General features: G+C 39.2%; 1 protein-coding gene across 2 annotated transcripts in view; it reads left to right on the top strand.

Moving 5' to 3' along the window:
• LOC105217216 (uncharacterized) overlaps positions 1 to 24,610 on the top strand; it is a 154,120-nt gene that overhangs the window by 87,704 nt on the left and 41,806 nt on the right. For both annotated transcript variants that reach the window (XM_054225839.1, XM_054225840.1), the window contains 3 exons: positions 11,417 to 11,861; positions 15,751 to 15,888; positions 17,023 to 17,282. In XM_054225839.1, the coding sequence (XP_054081814.1) occupies positions 11,417 to 11,861; positions 15,751 to 15,888; positions 17,023 to 17,282 (843 nt within the window). The remainder of the gene's footprint in view (positions 1 to 11,416; positions 11,862 to 15,750; positions 15,889 to 17,022; positions 17,283 to 24,610) is intronic.

Raw genomic sequence — 24,610 nt, forward strand, 5'->3', positions numbered from 1 at the left:
TTGGTGCTAATCAGTGCAATTGTTTTTTCGATAATTTTGAGGTGTCAATATCAGTTCAGAATTCAACACCTTTCCTCTTCTTTTTGTATAAATTATGCATTTTTCACACGAAAATGGCTGACATATCGGGTTTTCGTTTAACAAACACTTCTTCATAACCTTAAATGTATTCATTTTAACCTCAAAATGTTTACATTTTTACAAAATCTATATTACGATACATACTGATGTTGACTCAGACTTACCGATCTTAGTGGGATTCCTAATGTTCGACTTATGTAGATCCGTTTGGTTTGGAAACGAAATTCTGAAATACGAAATCTCTCTCGATGCTGTTTGATCGGGAATTTCAATGTGAATATGAAGTAAGAAAATTCGCATTTGGATCGCAACATTATATCGTTACTTAGTAAGGGCCGCTCCGAAATATAAGGACATTCATTCCGAAAACGTTTCGAATATTGGCTAAAATTGTTTTGAGGAGCAGGACAGCAGTGGAGAGTGTCGCCAGGAATATGCTGCCAAACCTTTACTGGGTGCCAGGACCAGGCAACGATATCATAGACGGGATTGCCAAGAGTGGTGTACAGCTGGCACCCGAAAACATTATTGACATCGGTAAACCCATGGACTGTCTGTACGGCGACATAAACAGTTGCATGATAAAAAAAAAAAAATTAAAGCGCGCTAGAAGGATCTACCGGGTTGTAAAACCGGTACCCCGGAAATACACAAGGTTCCTACTGGCACTCTATAGAAGTTGCTGTAGGACTATGGTTGGCATTCTTACTGGTCACAGCCTAGTAGCGGCATACGAGTATAAGATGTGGCTGTCAGATCGGGAGAAATGCAGAAAGTGTCAAGGGTCAGTGTACCAAGGAAACGGTGGTGCATCTCTTGTGCGTTTGCCCTGCATTAACGAGACAATGATTTAAGTATTTAGGGGCCCTACAATACTATAAGTTGGAATCTCCTCCTCGTCAGTGAAGCCTCATAATTTCTTAAAATTCACGTCAAGCGCAGGCATCCTAAACGATGACTACTACTCAGGGAATACGTGCAGGCACTGCATCTGGTATCGCTAAGGACCATAACTGGTCTATGCGTGGCCTGCAGCACGAGATCAATCTAACCTGACCTAACCTATTTCGAAAACTTAATATATATGATGCCAATGTTCTGAGGACCATAAATCTTGCGCAAAATTTTCCTCTCGAAAACCCCAAGAGTCGTCTCATCGGATGTTGTCATCGTCCACGCTTCAGCTTCATACATCAGGACGGGAATAATGAGCGACTTGTAGAGTTTGATTTTTGTTCGTCGAGAGAGGACTTTACTTTTCAATTGCCTACTCAGTCCAAAGTAATACCTGTTGTCAAGAGTGATTCAGCGTTGGATTTCAAGGCTGACATTTTTGGTGTTGTTAACGCTGGTTCCCAAGTAGACGAAGCTATCTACTACTTCAAAGGTATGACTGTCAACAGTGACGTGGGAGCCAAGACGCGAGTGCGCTGACTGTTTGTTTGATGACAGGAGATATTTCGTCTTGTCCTCATTCACCACCAGACCCATACGCTTCGCTTCTTTATCTAGTCTGGAAAGGCAGAACGGTTGTTACTACCGATGATATCAATGGCATCGGCATACGCCAGCAGCTGTACACTCTTGTAGAAGATTGTACCTTCTCTATTCTCCTTAGTTCGTTTGCAGGGGTCGTCATCAAAAGGGGGGTTTCTCTTCCGAGGCTCTGATTGTTTTTTCATTGGGGAGGTTTTTTTATGTGGTGGGTCCCAAGCCCTACGCACAACCGCAGAAGCGGGCTTCGCCTTCTCACTTTAGCTCGCCTTCAAACGGATGTCTGTTGGCTACCCAGTGGATACTTGGTCTAAAACCGGAAGTCGTGAGCTGCGTGAGTCATATGTAAAAGAATCGTTCCTGGCCACTCCCAAGTGAATGGCAATCAGAAACTTTCCTCATTTGCGTTAACTTCTACATATGACCCCATCCCCCCTTAATAACGACCTTTATAAATTATCGCACAGTTGGTGATATCCATTAGAATGGATTCTATCAAAATCTTTCTAGATTGCTTTGCGTGATCTCACTGCGAAAAGATTAATCCTTCCACCGAATCCGCCTTTTTTTAAACTTTTCTCAAAGCTTTCCCAAAGCTCAAAAGCGTCCGACTGCAATGAGGCCACTTAATATGGTAAACAACAAATCTGCTGATGCAGAATTCATCATCTAGCTTCCTTCCTAAAACCCAGTAAATTTAGTGGATCCATTTCAACACGAATGTGGAAGTCTCACCGCGAACATGTGGAAGTCTCCTACAAGTATTTTGAAGGCCCCACTGTAACTCTCTTTCTCCCCTCCAGTTGCATTTCAAGTTTCCGTTAAGCTTGCAATTGCAGCCCCCAGCACTTTGATTGCCAATATTCCGCCACGCGTGCAAACCGGAACATTAGCCTCGATATATTGAGTACACTCATGCAATTGTCACTGCATGCCCAGCAGCAAATCCAGCAATGGCCCTTGGCGTCCCATTCTCATTTTAATTGTGTTAATTTCGCAAATCCCTTCACTCATTTCGCTTTAATTTCTCAATCACGGCGATAACGCTCAACACAATTAACCTGCTATTACGGAAGCATTGTGTGTGCAACACCTCGAAGGCCCGACCAACGGACCACACCTTCCAACACATGCCGGACTAATTGTTGTTGTTGTTGTTGTTGGCAGCAGGCAATGAAATGAAATCATTGCCACGAGCATTCTTAACTCATTGACTCATTATGGCAGGCAAAGGAAGTAATATATAACGTCAACGCGTAACAACACAAACACTTGCAGCGAATACAAATAAATTTATTGTACAAATGTGCGTGTTTATCCACGCTTTGCTCCGGTATCCGCCTTCAAAGTGCCGACTGAAACAATGTAGACGTAACTGTACACAATGCACATTGCAAACAAAAGCTTCGGCGAAGTGGCTGTAAATATTGCAAATGTAAGTGAGTGCGCCCAAGTGCATGTATGAGTATACTCGTATGAGTACACTACTGCTTATGCGTAAATATGAGTACAGTGCCATGTAGGACCTAAGAACTTGAACGGTGCTGTGATTCGGTTGTTGGTCGGAGTGTAACATTTTATCAAAGGGTTTACTTTTGGGTGGTTTGAAACCACTCTACTTTCTACGAGTTTGTTTGATTTCAATATACCCAACATTAGATGGGTACATTGAAGGTTGAATAGCGTAAGATTCCTCAAGTAAAGGGGTTTTCAAAAGGGTTGCTACAAAAGTAGTCCGATAGGGACAGCAAACGACGTCATTTGACATTTCTCTTCAGTAAGGTTTGCTATTTCACAGTGCAAAGATATACGATCCAACAACGAGTCGAAATTTTTTAAATTTACTGCGGAAATTCGTAGTCAGTGGCCTCAACTTTAAGAGCGCTACATCCAATTTATGGTCGCCATAATCGTCCTGTCAGATCAACAATAGAGCGTCTAGTGGAAAATTTTGAATCCCAAGCACAGTACAAAATGTTCTTATGCCAGTGAGACAAAGAAGTATCCGTAGTGTCGAGAGTATTCTGTCGCTAGCGCATCAATTGAGGAAGACCCAAATCAGTATCTCACACGTCGTTCTCAAGTCTTGGGCACCTCTGTGACGTCGTTGTGGAGAATTATGCAAAAAGATCTTGGTCTCCATTCTTACAAGATCAAATTGACGCAAGAACTGAAGCCGCTTGTCGTATGTTAGTGAATTGGGCTGCGCAACAACTTGAAAATGATCCGAATTTTCATCGAAAAACCATCTTCAGCGATTGGACTCATTTCTGGCTGAATGGATTCGTCAATAAGCAAAATTTACGTTATTGGTCAGACAGCAATCCACACGTACTCCATGAGTCACCATTGCATCCCATTGTGCGGTTTATGGGCCGGCGGCATCTGATTGATTGATTTTCCAGCTTAGGCTTTGGAATTACATACCTCATCGAGCTCTTCAATCGATCTAATGTGCTATTTACAGATTGTCATTATTCGTTAGAAATTTAGTTAGAACTTTGATTACTATTGGATCAAACGAAGTTTCAACAAAGACCAAATCAGATCCCCAGATCTTCTCTAGAGCGATTCAAGTTGAAAAAAAAAAAATAATATTCGGACTGCATTTTCAGCAACAGAATTGGCAAAGAAATGGAATTTAGAATTCTAATCTCTATAACTAGGCTTTTGGCAAGATAAATTGTTGTATTCTCTCAGTTCCTTAAATAGAGTCTAAAGTATTTGAGTTTAGAGGGTATAATCGAAAACTAGCGGACTCTGCGTACATGAAAGCTTATATTTCTCGAAATTATATTGATAATTCTTTGTGATTAGTTCAAAAATATGGGGACATTTCATTCATCAATATTTGAAATTCTCATCAGTTTTATAAAAAAAATGTTTTCTGGTAAAATATCAAAAACCCCTCTTTAAAATAACTTAACGTCTACTATGATTTCTTTAATCAACAAAAGGGTTGGGAGAGGTGTGTCGATTGTGGAAAACGCAATTAAAATGCAATAATAAGAACGGCTTAATTACGCGCACGGCTTGTGATATTTACAATGCCATCATAGCATACATATGTACATATCCACATGCATATCTACATACAGCGCATTCCATATCCATATACATATGTACATATCCAGAGTATGCACATTTGTTTCATTTGCCACTCGTCGCTTTTTTTTTCACCGTTTAAGTTCAAAGCGAACACATGCTGGCAGAGGAAACAATGAACATTGGCAGGAAATGAACAGGGAAACGCTTAAATACACTCGGCCAAATCCGCACACAGACATATATAGTATACAATGGTCTGTTACTCAACCGCTTACGCATTTCTTCGCATCTGCTGCTGAGCGCATTGCTGTATATGTAATGTGTTTGTTGTTGTATAAGTTTGTTTTGATTACCCTTGCATGCTTATAGGCGTTGCACCGCGTTTACTTGCCTGCTGACACACATTTGTTGGTTGCATTGAAGCAAGTTCGTAATTTTCATACGCCGGAACCGACATGGTCAAAATTAAGTGTGTCCTTGTGGGTTCAAAAACATATGAGCTTACAAATTCATATCTCTATAGGTATGTACGATGTAATGTTCAATCGTTACATTGTCGAAAAATTCAAAATTTTGATGGTCCACAACATTTTTTTTTTCTGTAAAGACGACTCGATTTTCTTATAAAGCAAGCTGAGATAATGTAATGTAATGGCAAATATTGGTGATTTGTGTTCAAATAGCAGGCTAAGATATCCAGTAGAGACAGTTTATTGTAAAGATTTATAGTTTTTGTTCTTAAAAAGAGGTATGCGGTACAATATACTTCTTCGTTTCCTAAAATAGGTTTTTATTTTCAAATAATCCATCACCCAAATCCCAAGATTGACAAGAGATTTTATAAGAAATATTTTGAATTGTTTGACTTATGTTTGATTACTTCCAATTACGATTATTGTAATTGTAATCCAAAAACACTTAGCATTACAATTATTGATTTCAAAGTATGATTATTACTATAGTTGATTATTATTTGCAAGTTGTTAATTTTTTGGGATTCCTGTTACTGCCATGTCCTTAATAAATAGATTACTGTACTCTTCTTCTTCTTAACTGGCGTAGACACCGCTTACGCGGTTATAGCCGTGTCCACAACAGCGCGACACGCATCTCTACTTTTGGCAGTTTAGCGCCAATTGGTAATACCAAGTGAAGCCAGGTCATTCTCCACCTTGTCCTTCCATCGAAGTGGAGGCCTCCCTCTCCCTCGGCTTCCACCAGCGGGTACTGCATCGAACACTTTCAGATCTGGTGCACTTTCGTCCACAACATGACCTAGCCAGCGTAGCCGCTGTCTTTTTAGCTCATCTTCTGTGGTATTCGACGTTGCCAATGTTTAAGGGACCATAAATCTTCCGCAAAACCTTTCTCTCGAAAACTCCTAGTGCCGTCTCATCGGATGTTGACATCGTCCACGCTTCTGCACCGTAAAGTAGGACGGGAATGAGGAGGGACTTGTAGAGTTTGGTTTTTGTTCGTTGATAGAGGACTTTACTTTTCAATTGCCTACTCAGTCCATAGTAGCACCTGTTGGCAAGAGTTATTCTGCGTTGGATTTCAACGGTGTAGATCCTGTTGCCTAGATATACGAAATTATCTACAACTTTAAAGTTATGACTGTCAACAGTGACGTGTGCGCCAAGACGCGAATGCGCTGGCTGTTTGTTGGATGACATGAGATATTTCGTCTTGTCCTCATTCACCACCAGACCCACACGCTTCGCTTCCTTATCCAGTCTCGAAAATGCAGAACTAACGGCGCGGGAGTTGTTTCGAATGAATCGATATCATCGGCGTACGCCAGCTGTTTTGTAATCGGTATAAGTAATTACAATTACAATTACAATAACATTATTACAATTTTTATATTCTATAGTTGTAACTATTAAAGGTTTCAATTAAAGTACTTGTATTTTTGGTAATTATAATTACTGTAATGGTAATGGAAATTTAATTGTAATCATAATTATCTGAATCTGAAATCAGTTATGTGTAACATAGTGCCGTCTTAAATATGCCATATAATGTCATAGATAGTTCTTTTTTTAAAAGTACCTTTCGAAGGAGATTGTGAAGTTTAAGTTACAGCCTTTAAGATCCTAGTTCGTTAGTATCTTGTACAAATTATCTACTTTGCGCACTTGGAAGCTACTTTGAAAGGATTCTTTCTAAATTGACGGAATTTGCTGATGTAGAGTATACTTTGATAAGCTACTGACTATTAATTCAGGACTATATTATGTGAAGTGGTGTTCTCTCACATATCTGCTGTAATAAAATAATTTAACATGGGTATATATAAATTTAAGTGTCTGATTTTACTTCTACAAAAATCTTATGGGTTTCTATGAGTCATCTCAGAAATTTCTACAAACCTTGGGTAACCTCTATACAAAAGCAGTCAGCGTAATTAAAATATCTTATCTTATTTTTATTCTCATCTCTCTTCTCTTCGAGCACCAACAATCCACAACAACTGGAACAGTTCGTCCTCAAATGTATGACAGTTTCTTCCGCTGACAAGATTTCCTTTCATTAAACGCCGGTCATACAAACAGTTTCCTAATATGACGCCCAGCTTATCGCATGTATCTCGCGTAATTCATTGATAATCTCGATTTAGTGGCGCAACCTCCGCCCGCTTTCAGCGCTTTGTTATGTCTTGCTCACAAAATTATTTCGCTTTCATTGCCTACTCTATCTAAGCTCCCACATTCTATTGTTTCGTATTGTTAGTTTTGTTGTTTTGTTGCTCTCTCCGCTTAAGATTGTCATCTGACATATGTATGTGTGTCGGCATAAAAGTAGGCTTGTAGCTAGCGATTAGTGCGGTTACAAGTAGAGAGGCGAAAACAATAAATTTGCGCTAAATGGTATACGGATGACTGTGGTTGAACTTAATAGCGCTTTTAGGATGTGTGCTTAGCGATTATATATAAAATATGCATATGCTTTGTTCATATTGATAAATTCATTTGCTTTTGTTCGAGAGTTCAGGCGCGCCGAGTCTGTTGCTATCAGCGCTATTGTTCCGCCACATTCTATTAAGCATGTCATTTGTCTTTGTTGTGTTTTTTTTGTTGTTGCTGTGGCTCATTTCTTGTGACTTGACTTCGGCTGCTTATCAATATGCAATAAAAATAAATAATGAAATTTGTATTGAAGGCGAAAGCATATGCCTTCTACTAGTATATGGAGTAAGTTATAAAATCGTAGCATACAAGCAGGCGTTAGGCATAGGAAAGCGATGTTATTTTTGCTTTAGAAACCATATGGCTTACTATATCTATATGGCTACTTATATATATAAATATATATCCTCTCTCACTTAGAACCACTCACATCCACACAGCCATATGGTTTTGCTAAGAGCTTTGACGTCGGTTGCATTATTGTTTTATGACTATCATAACTTGCTGTTGCCATTTTATAACTGTTGTTTATATTACTGCTTCTGTTCCACACTCGTTCTGTGCACATTCGATACAAATTTTTTTGCCTTCATTGCTACTATTCAATATTTACTGTTGTCTTCTCACAATAATTTCTCTATATAAACAGATTTATGTTGCATACATATATACAAATATAAATTTCATCCGGAGTACATATGGCACTTGATAGGCAAAGTCGTCGTATATTATTATAGCCAAGATCAATACTCGACACATTAAAATTCCACTTCTGCAATTGGGTTAATGAGATACTTGTTTACCGAAATTATGCTTCTGTATGTGCATGTTAATTAAAAATTAATAGCTAATTTCCTGTTTTATGCTTGCGAAATTTAATTGTTGAAAATAAGTTTATTTATGTCTACTTATATATTTGACTATATTAGCTGAAAAATATTTTGCTTAACAGCGTGAGTTTTGTATTAAAAATATAGTTTTATCATTCGCCATAATCTTCATCGAAATCGGTTTACTACCACGCTCACAAAATGGCAAAAACCGAAAACAGATAAAGTGCTATAACTAAGCCATAAATAATACTATAAAAATTTGGTGCAAAGGAACGCACTAGGTATGCCCTTTCCTTTGGATATAAGTTTTTTGGGAAAGTGGACATGGTCCCGCCTACTATTAAGTTTTTTGTACAAATCTCTTAAACTACTAAAGCTAAATCAACCAAACTGTGTATAGTCGTTTCCTTAGCCACTTATGGGCCAAAAACCATAACTCCGACCGATTTAAATGAAATTCAGTTTATAATATTTTCATTCCAATAATATGTTGTGAAAATAGGTCAAATCAGTTCACAACCACGCCTACTTTCTATATAACAGAACCAGAACTTTGTCGTTTACTTTACAATGTATGCAGTAAGCACTAGTGAAGATTTTTTGACAAAATTCAGAGGGAATATTTTTCTTCTAATAATATGTCTCCGTGCCAAAAATGGGTGAAATCGGTTTATAACTTCACCTAGATCCCATATACCTAAAATTAGGGTTTCCAACTTTCAATGGACTTTATACCATATATATGACGAATATGTAGGTCAAATTGTGTGTTATATTAATAAAATTAAATAAATAAATTGCGTGAGTATGAAATGCTCGGTTACACCCGAACTTAGCCCTTCCTTATTATCCTTATTTTATTAAAATCTGCAATTATTTTCCCATAGTTCAATCTTTTCGTCAAAATTAATTTAACTACTTTTACACAAATACTATCTCAATAACATTTTTCTTTAAATTGTTTCATATGTCTTCTTAATTTTCGTATTTTATACTCAAATTCTACATATTTTTCGTGGATCTGACTTGATTAAAAAGTTTCATCTGTCAGATCAGTTGTTTTTTAAAATGTAAAGTCATATCTTGTTCGGGAGCGTTTTTTAATCTAATTAATTTGGATTATATAACTCTTTTTGTTCAAAATGTATGGAAAATATATTGCATCAATCCAAGTCCCATTCAAAATAATCAGCTCCTTTTCTTTCCCTACGTTTCTCGTTTTTGTAAAATTAATATTTTGGATTTTCTGTGATTTGCAAGACAAACTTATAGCCTTTTCGCACAGCCAAATTAAATAAAAATTTTAATTGAGGAACCAGTTTTTGGCCTTCACACTGCCAGGTACTCGATAATCTGTTGCTGTTATTCATTGTTGCTTGATTGCTATTTTATTATATAAAGTTGTCAAATAACTTCCGCTTTTTTGGTCTTTATTCAATGCTTTATAAGTGTTACAGTGAACGGATTTGTTCAAATATGCACGCTTTCGTTCGATAATCTGTTTCCATCTAGACGGCAACTTTATAATACCCCCAACGGTAATCACTTGGCGCTATGCCGTAGCTTCTGACGAGTCATAAACGAAGTGTGTGGTCTGGCGTTGTCCTGGTGGACACCCTTCCTGTTGGCCAATTCTGGACGCTTCTGGTCGATCGCCTGCTTCAATCGGTCCAGTTGTTCGCAGTAGATGGTAGAATTAAGCGTCTGGCCATATGGGAGCAGCTCATGGTGGATTGGCCACTGTTTGGGACGATTCACCGGCCTTCGACCACGACCATTTTCTCTTGATATTGCCGTATGAGATGCATTTGTCCTCGCCAGTCACCATCCGCTTCAAAAATGGATGGAGTTCGTTCCGTTTCAGCAGCATATCGCAGGCGTTGATTTGTGTATCCAGCCTTCTGCAGGTGGTTTAAAATGGTTTGGTGACTAACTCCCATCTCTTGGGCGATGTCACGAGATGCCACATGCCGGTCTGACTCGATGTCTTCCGCCGGTTGGCTTGTCCATGGTTTCGTTTTCACCCGCTCTGAATCGTCGAAACCATTCCTCAGCAGTTCGAAGTGTTACGGAATGTTTCTCTAACGGATTTGTCTTTAACGAATATATTATATTTCCAGAAGCGACTTGAATGTACATGTAATTACAAAAACGTTCTTTGTCGCAGAGTTGCATTGCATTTTCAACTCGATTATAACGCTTATTCAAAATTAATGTAGAAAAATTTGATTTTTATTTTGTATGGTAAATCGGTCAAAATCAGCGATTTAATCGAGCAAAGGCCGGTTAATTGATCAATTAGCTCCTGTGCGAAAATGCTATTAAATGGAAATTACTAAGCGGTCCTCTATCCGTCTTTAAAAATTTCGGTTTCTACTCTATCAAGTCCCGCGATTATGTTTCCATGTTAGTACACATCACAACGCGGCTACGACCTAATTAAATTCAACAAATCTGTCGTACAAACTTGGATTTATTGTTCTTTTAAAAGCATCGAAGGTATTCTTCAGTGCATAGTGAGCTATCTTAATGTTGTGGTGTGTTCTCAGAGTACTACATAAAGTGGTGATTTTTATATCACAATTCTGTAAGGCTTTTGGGGTATAGTTGTCAGTCTATTATAACAGATTTTTTACCTTGAGGTTGGCTACTGACGTCAGTATATTTAAAAACGCAAATAGCAACCCTGAGTGTACATTTTGAGAAGCACTTTTTAAATTCTTGTATGTTTTTGAGCTATTGATTTAGACCTTGAACTTGGTATCTATCATTTTTGTAGAACCTCGGGCAATATTCTCCAGCTTTCTGCTTTCTACTCTTTAATAATCCTATACATGCGGAGATGCGTTTAAATAAGCCAGATTCAAACACATTTTTGCTATCTTGAATACTCTACACCGTCAGAATATAAAAAATATAAATTTTTAACCGCTAAAACGGAACAGCGTTTATCAACTATCAATTTTGTTGCACAATATTTGCATGCAACTAAATTCACAAGCAATCATCTAATTTACACACATTTTTTATGCAACTTCCTCTTTGCAGCTTAAAGAAATTACACAAAGTGCAGTTACTCGTCTCCGAGGCGAACATCTTCTATCATCCCAACTTGGAGCGCGAACTGCGCGCTGACTGCGACGCACACGCCAACTACAACAGCTTCGCGTGTCGACTGCGTGACACCGTCATCGGCACTAACCAATTTAGAGTCAATCAATATGATTTGAATTTTATGTGGCAACAAATGGAGGCGTACGCACAATACACAGCCAACAGCAGCGCGCCGGATGCGCAACCACAGAGCGGCGGCAGCGGTGGCGGCGGAGATATTGGCGCCACCATCGAACGGCGTTCCAAGCGCGGTCCGGGTGCGCCGCGGGATAACGAGGATGTTGCAACGAAGAATTACCGCTACTTCACAGCGCAGTCAGGCGTGGATTTCAAGAGTAGCACGCAGCTGATTTTCGATGTGCTAATGCAGATAATTGAGGTGAGTGCGTAAACTGTGGTGAAATGAAGTGAAGAGAGTGCGGGGGAATAATATGAGAAAACTAGCGAGTAAAGAAAATGCCAGAGAAATTTCGGTTGAATATTTGTGGCATGTACGCTCAGCGCGCGCTTGGCATGCAGATTTCGTGCAAAGTTGCAAATTGCTTGGTGGCTAGTTATATAACTTGCAACTTGCAGCTATTCGTGCAACACGCAAAATCAATCAAAATTTCACGCGTAACTAATGCAAATCGCAATGAGCGCCACATGCCATTACCCTTGTTGTTGTTGTTGCACATAAAATTTTGCACCGTTATGTATGCAACTAGCGGCGGCGGCGCCGAATGATAGCAATTCCAATTGAAATTCATTAGGCGAACGCGTTTCGGTTTTGAAGGACATTCGACTGGCTTATTGATGGTGTCTGTTAATTGGTTGGGTTGGTTTGCGGTGCACATGCCACCAGATGTATTGGTCGCACACACACACACACACATTTGTAAGGCTGTTAGTCACTTTAGTCAGTCTCGTTTATTGCTAACAGCCTGACATGGCAGTTGAATTGCCTTGAGCGGGCCGACATGTCGTATGCGCAACATTCAGCATATGCATTTTGCATGCCACACACGCATGCATGCCGCGCACTCATACATGCAACATGCAACACACGCACACACACATTTACATGCAGTTTATGCTCGCAAATAAATTTTGACACAAATTCACTTGCTGTGGCATGTAAAATTCGCCAGTTTGCAGCCGCGTCGTGGCACATGCAACGTCTGTGTAGCGTTGCCTATAAGTTGCGCTTTAACGCCGCGTGTAGATTTGTGGGCGTTCGTTGGTTATTTTTGAGCGCACCAAGTGCTTCGTGACAACTTTTGTTATTATTCGTGTTGTGTTCGCGTGTTTGAGAGTGTGTGCGTCGGCAGTTGGTGGCAAAGTTTTGCCTGTGCCACATAAATTGAGTGGCGTACAAGTGTGCAACGCTGTCGCTAAATGTTTGCTGTCACAATGGCTCTTACTTGATCTTAGCGCACGCACACACACACGTCACTTTCAGATCATATTTAAATCTTCATTGGGGGCGACATTCGGCTGCTCACGTACACAGGCATTTGGATAAAACGGAGCCCGGTTTTACTGGCTGATTTGGCTTCTCTTTAAGCTCTTTAATTTTGGAAGACCAAAGCGTGCTTCAATTGTGTAGGAGTTAAATCTTGCTTTTCCTAGTTTTTGCTAAAATGATTCTACTCTATTTGAAGCCAGCCTCATCTTGAGGACTTTTTCTTAATGAAATTTCGCCACTAGCAGGCTTGAGGTGATCTTTAACCGGCATAATTATTTATTTTTAATGTTAAGAATTATTTAATTAAAGATATACTAACAGCGCAGGAACAAATTTTATGAAATATTCTTCTTGGGCGCTTTCATTAAGATCAATAGAAATCTACTCCTTTTTTGAATTGTCTTAGCTGATATTATCAACACATAGTTTCATGCTAGATATGTATGAAAGATTTGAGTTTCCCAAGCGAGTCACTGTGAATTTAGTTATCTAAACCTTCTTGTCGATATTTTATAGGCAGATTTCTGGCATTTCATTTCCTGCCCAATTCTAAAGAATTTTAATTTTTGCAAGCAGTTTGGATTTAGTAGTGTCTCGACGAATCCCGCTGATAACATCCTTCTTTTGTTCAGTTTCAGCGATGAATCTGCTGACTGTTGTAATAAGGTTATAAAGAGGAATAGGCATAAATCCTTCTTGAATTTTCATAAAAGAATAATCATTTTATAAAAAAGAAAAAACCTTCAATTTTACCATGTCGAAGTAATCACTTACTGCGTCTATATATATGAACTCAAATACACTAAGGTACACGCGCTACTGATGAAGAGTGTTCCTTGCTTTTCCCTTTGCTGGTCATAAGTACGATCGCCATTTGTCAATGAAAATCAAAAAGAAGAGTGTGTAAAACAAATACAAGTACTATGCAAGTTCATCAGTGGCTCAGAAGTTCTCCACTCATAGTTATGAAGTGGACACCATCGCCATCGAAATTCAATCAAGTTTACTCTGAGTGATGAAATTAGGCACTCATGCAGTTCTCTGATATACTTCATCTGAAGAGGCTTTGAGATCTTTCAAAATATCATATAAGTAGTGGGCTTGGTCTCTTAGAATACTCTTTTATATATTATTTCATATAACCGCAGTTAGTTGTTTATTTTTTAACTGACCTCGCTGAATACAGAAAGAATGAAATAGTGAGATGCAATAGGTTAAGCGATTAGTCCAGCTTATAACCCTTAAAAAAGACCTAGGTTAGGTTAGGTTAGGTTCAAAAGCTAACCGTAGTGATAGGTGACGCGTTGGATCCCACTTGAACAGCTGAAGGTCTCGGTCCATCGTGATACTAAAAGACTCCTAAATATTGATCGCAAATAAGACCCTTACGCATCGCCGAAGCGCTTTGAGCTTATCACAAATTTTATTAGGCATCTAATGTCTATTCCGGAAAGTTTGCATGGTTACCCAAAATTGTAGCTACCGAGATGTTTCAACCTCAGTCTTGCGAAAACTGGATAGTGTAGGAGGAAATGATTTGGTGTTTCCACATCGCCTTACTCCATACAGCTATGGCAGTGTAGATTAACTCAATCCTTCGGAATAACAATTTTCAAGATGGTCTCTACTGGCGACGGAAATCGCGCCATCTGAAGCAGAATCTAACTCCACATAAGGCTGAACTGACTGACCCGTTTCCACACTACAACGGATTCAAAGAAAATTTGTTTACTATTATACCATTTAAATACTGTATACAGAAAATTTCAAGCGGAGGTGTTTGCAATCGGAAAAGCCGCTGAGCTATCCTTAAATGGACCATCAGGCTTCCTAGAATCAACATATACGTAGACAGTCCGGCGGCAATCAAGGCAATATCCTCTTTCTGCGTATCGGCCCAAAGCGTCTTGGGTAGCAGGGCAGCAGTGGAGGATGTCGAAAGAAACAAGCAACTTCAATTCTACTGGGTGTCAGGCCACAGTGGCATTGAGGGTAACGAGGTAGTGGACGAATTGTCAAGAGAGGCTTAAAACTGTCATCTGAAAGCGTGATCGACGTAGGTGAACCCATGCACTGCCTATATATATGATGTTCGAGACAGAAACTTGTTAAGAAAGTTCAAACAGCGCTGGAAGGATCTACCGGGATGCAAAACCGCAAAAGTTATGTGTAAAGCGGTAGATCGGAAATACACAAAGTTCTTACTGACGCTCGATAGAAGGGAATGTAGGAACATGGTGGGCATATTCACTTGTCACACTCGTGTGGCGGCACACGCATACAAGATGAGGCTGACAGAAAGCGAAGAATGCAGAAAATGTCAAGAGTAAAGAACCAGAGAAATAATGTAACATATCTTGTGTGCTTGGGCAGCAGTGTCAAGGTAACGGCTTCAGTACTTGTGGGCTTCACAGTACGATAATCTGGAAGAGAGATTTCGTTAGTGAAGCCACACCAACTTTTGAAATTCGCATCCTAAAGGATGACTACTTTATATTGACTACGTGGCGGCACTCCAACTGGTACCGAAAAGTACCAAAATCGGTCTATGTGTGCTTCACTGTCTGCCAGATTAACCTAACCTAACCAATTAAATAATGTTTTTAATGTCAAAGCTCAAACGCTTTTTGAAAATGGAATGGCCTATCGCCTTAATTTGTTTTAAAAGTTTACCACAAAAGTACATATAAATAAATATATTTTCATGAATATGTGTGTATTTGTACATAAATCTGAATTATTTTCATTTTTAAATAAATCTCCAAAGCTTTTTTCGCTTGATTTCAATTAATTTTCATCAACATTTTTCTATTTCTTGCAGCACAATCACATTTTGGTCTTACCAAATCTGGTGAAATTCACTGAAATCTGCGAGAGTCGTGATCAAATCAAATGGATTAAGGAGAAAGCTTTAAAATTGCAAGAGACAATACCAATGGATGACACCATTTCACATCAGGTAAGCGCAAGAGAAGAAAAAGCATACATACAACATATACATATATATAGTATATACATATACTTGAAGTAGACTGATTACAGTTACTGTTTGTATACATATGTATGTATGTATTTTCCTTGTTTTTTCAATTGCTGAGATTTTTTCCCAAATTATTATATCTTCGTTTTTGTTTGTGCTTTTAGTGCCGCCACTTCATTGTTTTGTATCAGTTTCCGCTATGCCGTGTCAAACATAAAATTCTTGTAACTGCAATTGTTACTACAATTTTGTTGTTTTTGCTTTTGTTGTTGTGGCCACTTTGTCAGCCATGTTGCAACATGCAACTTACAACACGGTACTTAGCACTTGCAATGCAGCAAGACGTGTCCAATCGCATGTGCCACATATTACCTGCAACTGCCACAAGGCTATATATATATGTCTATATATATTTACAGTTATCTCTATATATTTTTTTATGTCTGCTGATTTGTGTGTGTGTGCGCTTGTGTGCCACACCGGCAATTGAACTTAAACGAATTTGTTACGTTCATTCTCGCACTGTGCAGTCGTTTACCCTGCACTTGCCACCTGCCACCTGCAGTTGCTTATCAGTGTTTTTCCTAGAAGAAGTCGCTATAAATAGCTACACTCATGTCTGTGCCACCCACGCTGCTTTACTTTCTTATTAGATTGTGTGCACGTGCGACCGTCTGTCCACACATCCGTATATCAGCGGCACGGCTAGGCAATTTGCCCGACTCTCTATCTGTCTGTGCGTCTGTCCGTTTGTGCGTCTGTCTATCCACTTAAACGTCTATTTGTCCAGCAGCTTGTTCGAGTGCTTGTAGACTCCGTCGTCTGCGCTACGCCATGTTTTCCCAAGTAATATCGCATACACTTTGTGGCGATTGCATTTAACTTGGCTTACAAGCATTTAAATGGCTGTGTGTGTGTGTGTGTTTGGCCTTCATTTACACACTGCAGACACGAGTTTTATTCTTCGTCACTTCGTTGACACCCCCTCACCAGCACCTGTGTGTGTGTGTGTCTTTCTGCATCCTTAACTCTTTCGTTTTCCTTCTCTATCTTTATCGCTATCTATATCGCCGTGCTACTTTATTTTGATCGCTTTTCTTTTACACTTTGCAGCACTTAATCTACTTACTGTGCAAAACGCAAGCAATGCTGATACCCACACTCGGTGAATTGCAACAATTGTGCCAGCTCATTGGCAATTACTTGAAGAGTTCGCACATCTTCATACGAAATGCAACGCTGGCCGGTCTGCTCTGTCTGCTCGAATGCTGTTCGAAGACCAATACCACCATCGGTCGGCTGAGTGATGAGTTGGCTTTGCTGCGCGAGCTGATTGTGGGCTACATCAATCGTCATGGGATTATCGATGTTAGGTGAGTAGCCAGATTACTTACATACGAGTGTTGGTGTGTATGTCTTCTTGAAGGTGGCGTTATCCGTAAATGTTTAAACAGTTGTTTTAGCTTTGGTTACATCAACAAACGTACGAAAGAAAATCAGATTAAGGCTAATGAAGTTAGCCCGAACTTAGAATACTAATACATGAGAGCTGCCATTGAGAGTGTGTGTGTGTGTGTGATAGTTAGAAAAATTAGCTGCACAATGGCTGTTATAACTCATTGATATGTTTGTGTGTAAATTTATTTTGGCTTTATTTAAATAGATTTATTGAAAAGTATCTAATCGTTTGTAGTCGTTTGTAGTCAAAGTGATTAGATACAATGTGACTATGTTCGGTGACATATAGAGTACTTTCAGAACTGACGAGAGAGCGCGCGAGTGTTATAGCTGTTATAGCTGTAAAGAGTATTGCCCCTATTTTTCAAAATAGTACTTGTTTGCTAGACTGTTTCTACGTTAGATTTCAAGGGATTGTTTTCAGCTTCCGCTGATTCGAAGAATGATTTTGTTGCTGCCTAGAAGTTGTGTGTGGTTGATAGTCTATTTGGAAATCTGTATATTCCGTCTTGTTCTCGGTCACCATCATATCAATTTTCGACACTCTGTATGCCATAGAGGAATCTTCGAATTTTGGAGTAAACAAAAACGGTTATATTTTGTCTAGTGAAAACTAATTAACATTTTTCAGGTATCTAAATCGTCTAAAATATCACCTATATCGACCAGGGGTTTGAATAAATCACCTTTTTGAAAGGTCTTATAAAAGCTATTGAGATTGAGTGCATCCGAAATGGAGATCTAAATATTTGTCTGTAAAGGAATGTTATTGGAATGGGTAATTTATATTAGGTCGGAAGAAAGCATGCCTGACGATTGGAATCTCAGTGTGCTCTGCCCAATACACAAAAACGGAGACCCCACAATTTGCGCCAATTACCGTGGGATAAGCCTCCTCAACATCGCGTATAAGGTACTGTCGAGCGTATTGTGTGAAAGACTAAAGCCCACCGTCAACAAACTGATTGGACCTTATCAGGGTGGCTTAAGACCTGGAAAATCAACAACAGACCAGATATTCACCATGCGCCAAATTTTGGATAAGACCCGTGAAAATAGGATCGACACACACCATCTCTTTGTCGACTTTAAAGCTGCTTTCGACAGCACGAAAAGGAGCTGCCTTTATGCCGCGATGTCTGAATTTGGTATCCCCGCAAAACTAATACGGCCGTGTAAGTTGACGTTGAGCAACACCAAAAGCTCCGTCAGGATCGGGAAGGACCTCTCCGAGCCGTTCGATACCAGACGAGGTTTCAGACAAGGTGACTCACTATCGTGCGACTTCTTTAACTTGATGCTGGAGAAAATAATACGAGCTGCAGAGCTAAACAGAGAAGGTACAATCTTCTATAAGAGTGTACAGCTACTGGCGTACGCCGATGATATCGATACCATTAGATACAACACCCGCGCCGTTAGTTCTGCTTTCTCCAGACTGGATAAGGAAGCTAAGCGTATGGGTCTGGTGGTGAACGAGGACAAGACGAAATATCTCCTGTCGTCAAACAAACAGTCAGCGCATTCGCGTCTTGGCTCCCACGTCACTGTTGACAGTCATAACTTTGAAGTTGTAGATAATTTCGTCTACCTGGGAACCAGCATTAACAGCAATAACAATGTCAGCCTGGAAATCCAACGCAGAATCACTCTTGCCAACAGGTGCTACTATGGACTAAGTAGGCTATTGAAAAGTAAAGTCCTCTCTCGACGAACAAAAATCAAACTCTACAAGTCTCTCATCATTCCCGTCCTACTTTACGGTGCAGAAGCGTGGACGATGTCAACATCCGATGAGACGGCATTAGGAGTTTTCGAAAGAAAGGTTTTGCGGAAGATTTATGGTCCCTTAAGAATTGGCAACGGCGAATACCGCAGACGATGAAACGATGTGTTATTCGACGACATAGACATAGTCCAGCGAATAAAAAACAGCGACTACGCTGGCTAGGACATGTTGTTCGAATGGATGAAGGTGCTCCAGCTCTGAAAGTATTCGATGCAGTACCCGCTGGTGGAAGCAGAGGAAGAGGGAGACCTCCACTCCGATGGAAGGACCAGGTGGAGAGGGACCTGGCTTCGCTTGGAATAACCAATTGGCGCCAAACTGCCAGGAGGAGGGATACGTGGCGCGCTGTTTTGGACTCGGCTATAACCGCGTAAGCGGTGTCTACGCCAGTCAAGAAGCAGAAGAATTTATATTAGGTTGTCAAATATCTCCCTTCTGCTGTTTTTGCTCTGTATTCAATGCTTTATAAAAAATCTTACAGTGATCGGATTTAGTTCAAATATGCGTCGTTTCGTTCGATAATCTGTTTCCATCTAGACGGCAACTTCACAATACCCCTCTCGTAGAAGCCCCTCTCATTATTTGCGAAGAACTCGGACAGCATTAGCCATGGGCAGGAACAGGTGGTAATCACTTGGAGATATGTCCGGACTATATGGTGGATGCGATAAAACCTCTCATCCAAGCTCTTGTAGTTTCTGATGAGTCATCAACAAATTGTGTGTTCTGGCGTTGTCCTGGTGGAATACTACACCCTTTCTGTTGGCCAATTCTGGACGCTTCCGGTCGATCGCCTGCTTCAAAAGGTCCAGTTGTTCGCAGTAGATGGTAGAATTACGCGACTGGCCATATGGGATCAGCTCATAGTGGATGATTCCCTTCTAATCCCACCAAACACACAGCAAAACCTTCCTGGTCGTCAATCCCGGCTTGTCCACTATCATCCGCTTCAAAAATGGGTCGAATTCGTTCCGTTCCAGCAGCATATCGCCGGCGTTGATTCAGTCCCGAAGGTTTTTTTGCGTCAAATCATGCGGCACCCAAACATCAAGCTTTTTTGTGTATCCAGCCTTTTGCATATGGTTTAAAATGGTTCGGTAACTAACTCCCATTTCCTGAGCGATGTCACGAGATGCCACATGCCGGTATTCGTCGTCACAGGTCTTTCGCCGGCAGGCTTATCCATGTTGTTGTTTTCACCCGCTCTGAAACTATTCCTCCCCAGTTCGAAGTGATGGAGAACCTTCCCCCAAAACACCATTAATCTCACGGAACATTTCTCTAGCAGATTTGCCTTTAACGAAGTAAAACTTTAAAATAGCGCGAATTTCGGCGTTATTGAACTCCATGTTTACACGTCTATAACTGTTGAATGCAATATCCAAACTAATCATGCAAAGCGTCGATTTTTTAGATTATGTCAAGACCTTTCAAAGATGTATTGCCAGATACGAGCTCTGTAGCGCTTTATACGTAGCCGCGAAATTCAAAAGACAAAAAGAGGGAAGGGTTATTTGACAACAAATTTTCCAATTGTGTTTGGATGGAATTTTATCGTAGGCAACAAAGCTTGATTTCCGCTAATCTTTTATTTTGCTACATCCAAAATCTGAACATGTCCCTCATTGTCTTCTCTACGAGATACGAGATTATTTGGGATCGAAATACGATTATTATCTTAAAATCCATGACTCATTACTTGCTGCAACGTAGAATCATCAGTACAGATAATATCTTTATCCTTATTCTTTATCAATTCATTCAATTTGATATACATATGTATCTACATTATGAGATTCACATGCTCAAGTTTCATCTCCAGATAATTCTTTACCATGGAATATCTTTTGATTTGATTAGAAACAAGAACCTTGTCACTCTATCTGTTATCGGCTATTGTTAAAAAACTCTCAACCGAAAGTGTTGAAAAATTATCTATATCCTTTAAAGTTGTCTGAAACCTGAAAATAGTAGTTGAACAAATTGTTGTGGTGCTTGATTAAACAAAAAATTTAATTTCAGAAAAATAAAATAATTGTTTACTTAAATTCTTATATGCTTTAAGTACACTTATCTATGTACGTTAAAATTACTTTTCTCTCTCTCTCTCTCTTGTGTACTCTTCGTAAATTATTGACGAGAGCAGCAAGTTATTAAACCAATATGGAAAGTTAGCTGCAAAGACCACTTCAATAAAACAATATATCGAATAAGCAATAACACACATGCTCACACATACACACGAATGTAGCTTGAACTGCCGCAGCCAATGCCGTCGTCTGTCTACCTGCTCAATCCAGTATGTCAGCAATTATTATTGTTTTGTTGCGGTTAGTTATTGTTTTCTCAATTGCAAAGTTTTATCGAAGCAAGAAACCAATGACCATCTGACTTACTTGTCTTGTCAGCGTCTGGCGAGTCGTCTTTTTTACCGTTGTTGCCATGTCATTGCGGCGCCAGAGCAGAGCAACATAGAGACCCTACTGCTCTGCGGTTTATGCAACATCCATTTGAGATTCTCCAATCGCCAGTAGACGATACACAGTGCAACATCGATGCCTGCTCAACTTCTATCAGCCAACCCCCCACCGCTGCGTCGCCGCCAAAAGCGAATGTAAAACTTTGAAAATTTTGAAGTCGGAGGTGGTGAGGGGTGGATGTTGCAGCAGCTGGAAAGCGAAACAATTCTATTAAAAAGCACTATAAATTTGAAAATTTTTTAGAGTTTGTTTATGTATGCATGTATACATAACAAACACTACACAGTTTGAATATATTCATGTATGTTGGCATGGTGTTGACTGTTTGTGCATCACTTGAGAGCCTGCTGTTGCGGTTTATTGCAGGTTTTCAAGGACTTTTGCTGCAACCACAATATCGATGACGGCCACATGCTCAGAGCACGTTGAGTGCAATTCTTTTTTATTTTATTTTCTAATTTCATATTTTTTTGTTTTTATTTATTTATTTTCCATTTCGAAGCTACATAGATTTTGCTATCTGAGTTTTAAAGTGAAAATTTTTGGACATTTGAAAGTATAGTCAACACTATTAGGTTTACAACATTGCTTCCGCCGTTTTTTTTTTGTTTTGTAAATTTAAGTTTTTTTTTTTTTATAAAAACGGTTACAAATGTCGATGAGCTTTAGCTGTATTTTTCTTGGAATTAAAAAAGAAAAGCAAAATTTCCCGCAAATGTCGAGAATTCGGCTCAAAAAGTGACATTTTCGGTTTGGAATAAGTTTGTGATGCAAACGGATCTCTACAAATATTTTGTTGGGTTAATGTTGACACAAATGTCCAAGATCGATATAAAACGATTTAATCGATTTAATCGACCAGTGCTTGACCCTAGAGACATCTATTGGAGAAAGGCGGAAGCAAAGTTGTAGACCTAATATATAAAATATATAAATTTGTTTGGAAACTACTTCCATATACTAAGATCCTGGTATTTAGTTTCCCATGCCAAAACCCCACGGTCGAACGTGTGTCCAATAATAAAAATATTTAAGAAAACATTATATATATTAAGAGTGTTCAAAAGAGTGCTCATTTCAAAGCAATTATCATTATATTCAAAACTTAATTTGACCCAAAAACAATCTGAGGTCTCGAGATTTATCTCGGTTTTCAGCTGCTATCATTCTACCTTTCAACAGTATCTGAAATCAGTTTATCTAAAATCTCATAAGATGGCTTGAGATACAGTCCGACGATCTGGTGTATGTGCATCTGTATATTGATATATTTATGAAATCCATATTCTGTATTCTCATGCTAGTTTACTAAGTCATTAAAGTATTGGAAGCGTATTCCATATGTTCTGTTTCATGACTTGAATTTTTAAAGTATATTTGAAGTTATCTCTTGAGTGTTCCAACTCACTATTTGCTAATTAGTTTCTGGGTTTCCTTTAATATTTGATTCGTTAGACCAATATCAGTTAGGTGTGGAGAGTTCGAGCTGTTCAGATTTCGATCGTAGTACATTTTTTTGAAAACTTTACATACTTATGATATCTAAACAAATATTAGATTTAAATCTAAGAGACCTCCACAATGCCTAACCTTTCAACTTCGATGATGGTGAAGGTCTTTGTTAGTTGAAAGGAGCAGAAGATAGGGAACTTTTTGTATATTGGGTCCGTTTCCACAACAGATGTAGTTTAATACGCATATTGACCTCGGCTAGTGCTCTTATTGACTCGATGCATGCTGAAATTACAAGGAAAACCTATCTCTCAGATAGTCCAAAATATTTTTATACTCTCGCAACAAAAGTTGCTAATCGGTTTTTTGTATATATCTCGCAATGAATCTATATAAACCAAACTTTCTGCAGTCGATTCTCTTATGTACCCCACCACACACCATGAAAATAATTGAAATCGGATAATAATCACGCCCACCTCCCATACAAAGCTTAGGTTGAAAATTACTAAAAGTGTGTTAACTCACTAACTAAAAACGTCAGAAACACTTAATTTTACAGAAGAAATAACAGATGGAAGCTGCACTCAGATTTTTTTTTTTACAAAATGGAAAATGGGCGTGGCATGGGTCAAAACCCATATCTCAGGAACTACTCGACAGATTTCAATGAAATTCGGTATATAATATTTTCATGACACCCTGATAACACGGACAAAAAATTTCCTTATAACTTAATTTTGAATCTCCTAGCTCCCATATACCTAATTATAGGTTTTTCAAAAATTCGTTGGGCTTTATTCCGCATATATAAAGGGTGATTTTTTAAGAGCTTGATAACTTTTAAAAAAAAAAAAAACGCATAAAATTTGCAAAATCTCATCGGTTCTTTATTTGAAACGTTAGATTGGTTCATGACATTTACTTTTTGAAGATAATTTCATTTAAATGTTGACCGCGGCTGCGTCTTAGGTGGTCCATTCGGAAAGTCCAATTTTGGGCAACTTTTTCGAGCATTTCGGCCGGAATAGCCCGAATTTCTTCGGAAATGTTGTCTTCCAAAGCTGGAATAGTTGCTGGCTTATTTCTGTAGACTTTAGACTTGACGTAGCCCCACAAAAAATAGTCTAAAGGCGTTAAATCGCATGATCTTGGTGGCCAACTTACGGGTCCATTTCTTGAGATGAATTGTTCTCCGAAGTTTTCCCTCAAAATGGCCATAGAATCGCGAGCTGTGTGGCATGTAGCGCCATCTTGTTGAAACCACATGTCAACCAAGTTCAGTTCTTCCATTTTTGGCAACAAAAAGTTTGTTAGCATCGAACGATAGCGATCGCCATTCACCGTAACGTTGCGTCCAACAGCATCTTTGAAAAAATACGGTCCAATGATTCCACCAGCGTACAAACCACACCAAACAGTGCATTTTTCGGGATGCATGGGCATCTTGAACGGCTTCTGGTTGCTCTTCACCCCAAATGCGGCAATTTTGCTTATTTACGTAGCCATTCAACCAGAAATG

The sequence above is a fragment of the Zeugodacus cucurbitae genome, chromosome 2 (genome assembly GCF_028554725.1).
Source record: "Zeugodacus cucurbitae isolate PBARC_wt_2022May chromosome 2, idZeuCucr1.2, whole genome shotgun sequence".
In the NCBI taxonomy this organism is placed as follows: domain Eukaryota; kingdom Metazoa; phylum Arthropoda; class Insecta; order Diptera; family Tephritidae; genus Zeugodacus; species Zeugodacus cucurbitae.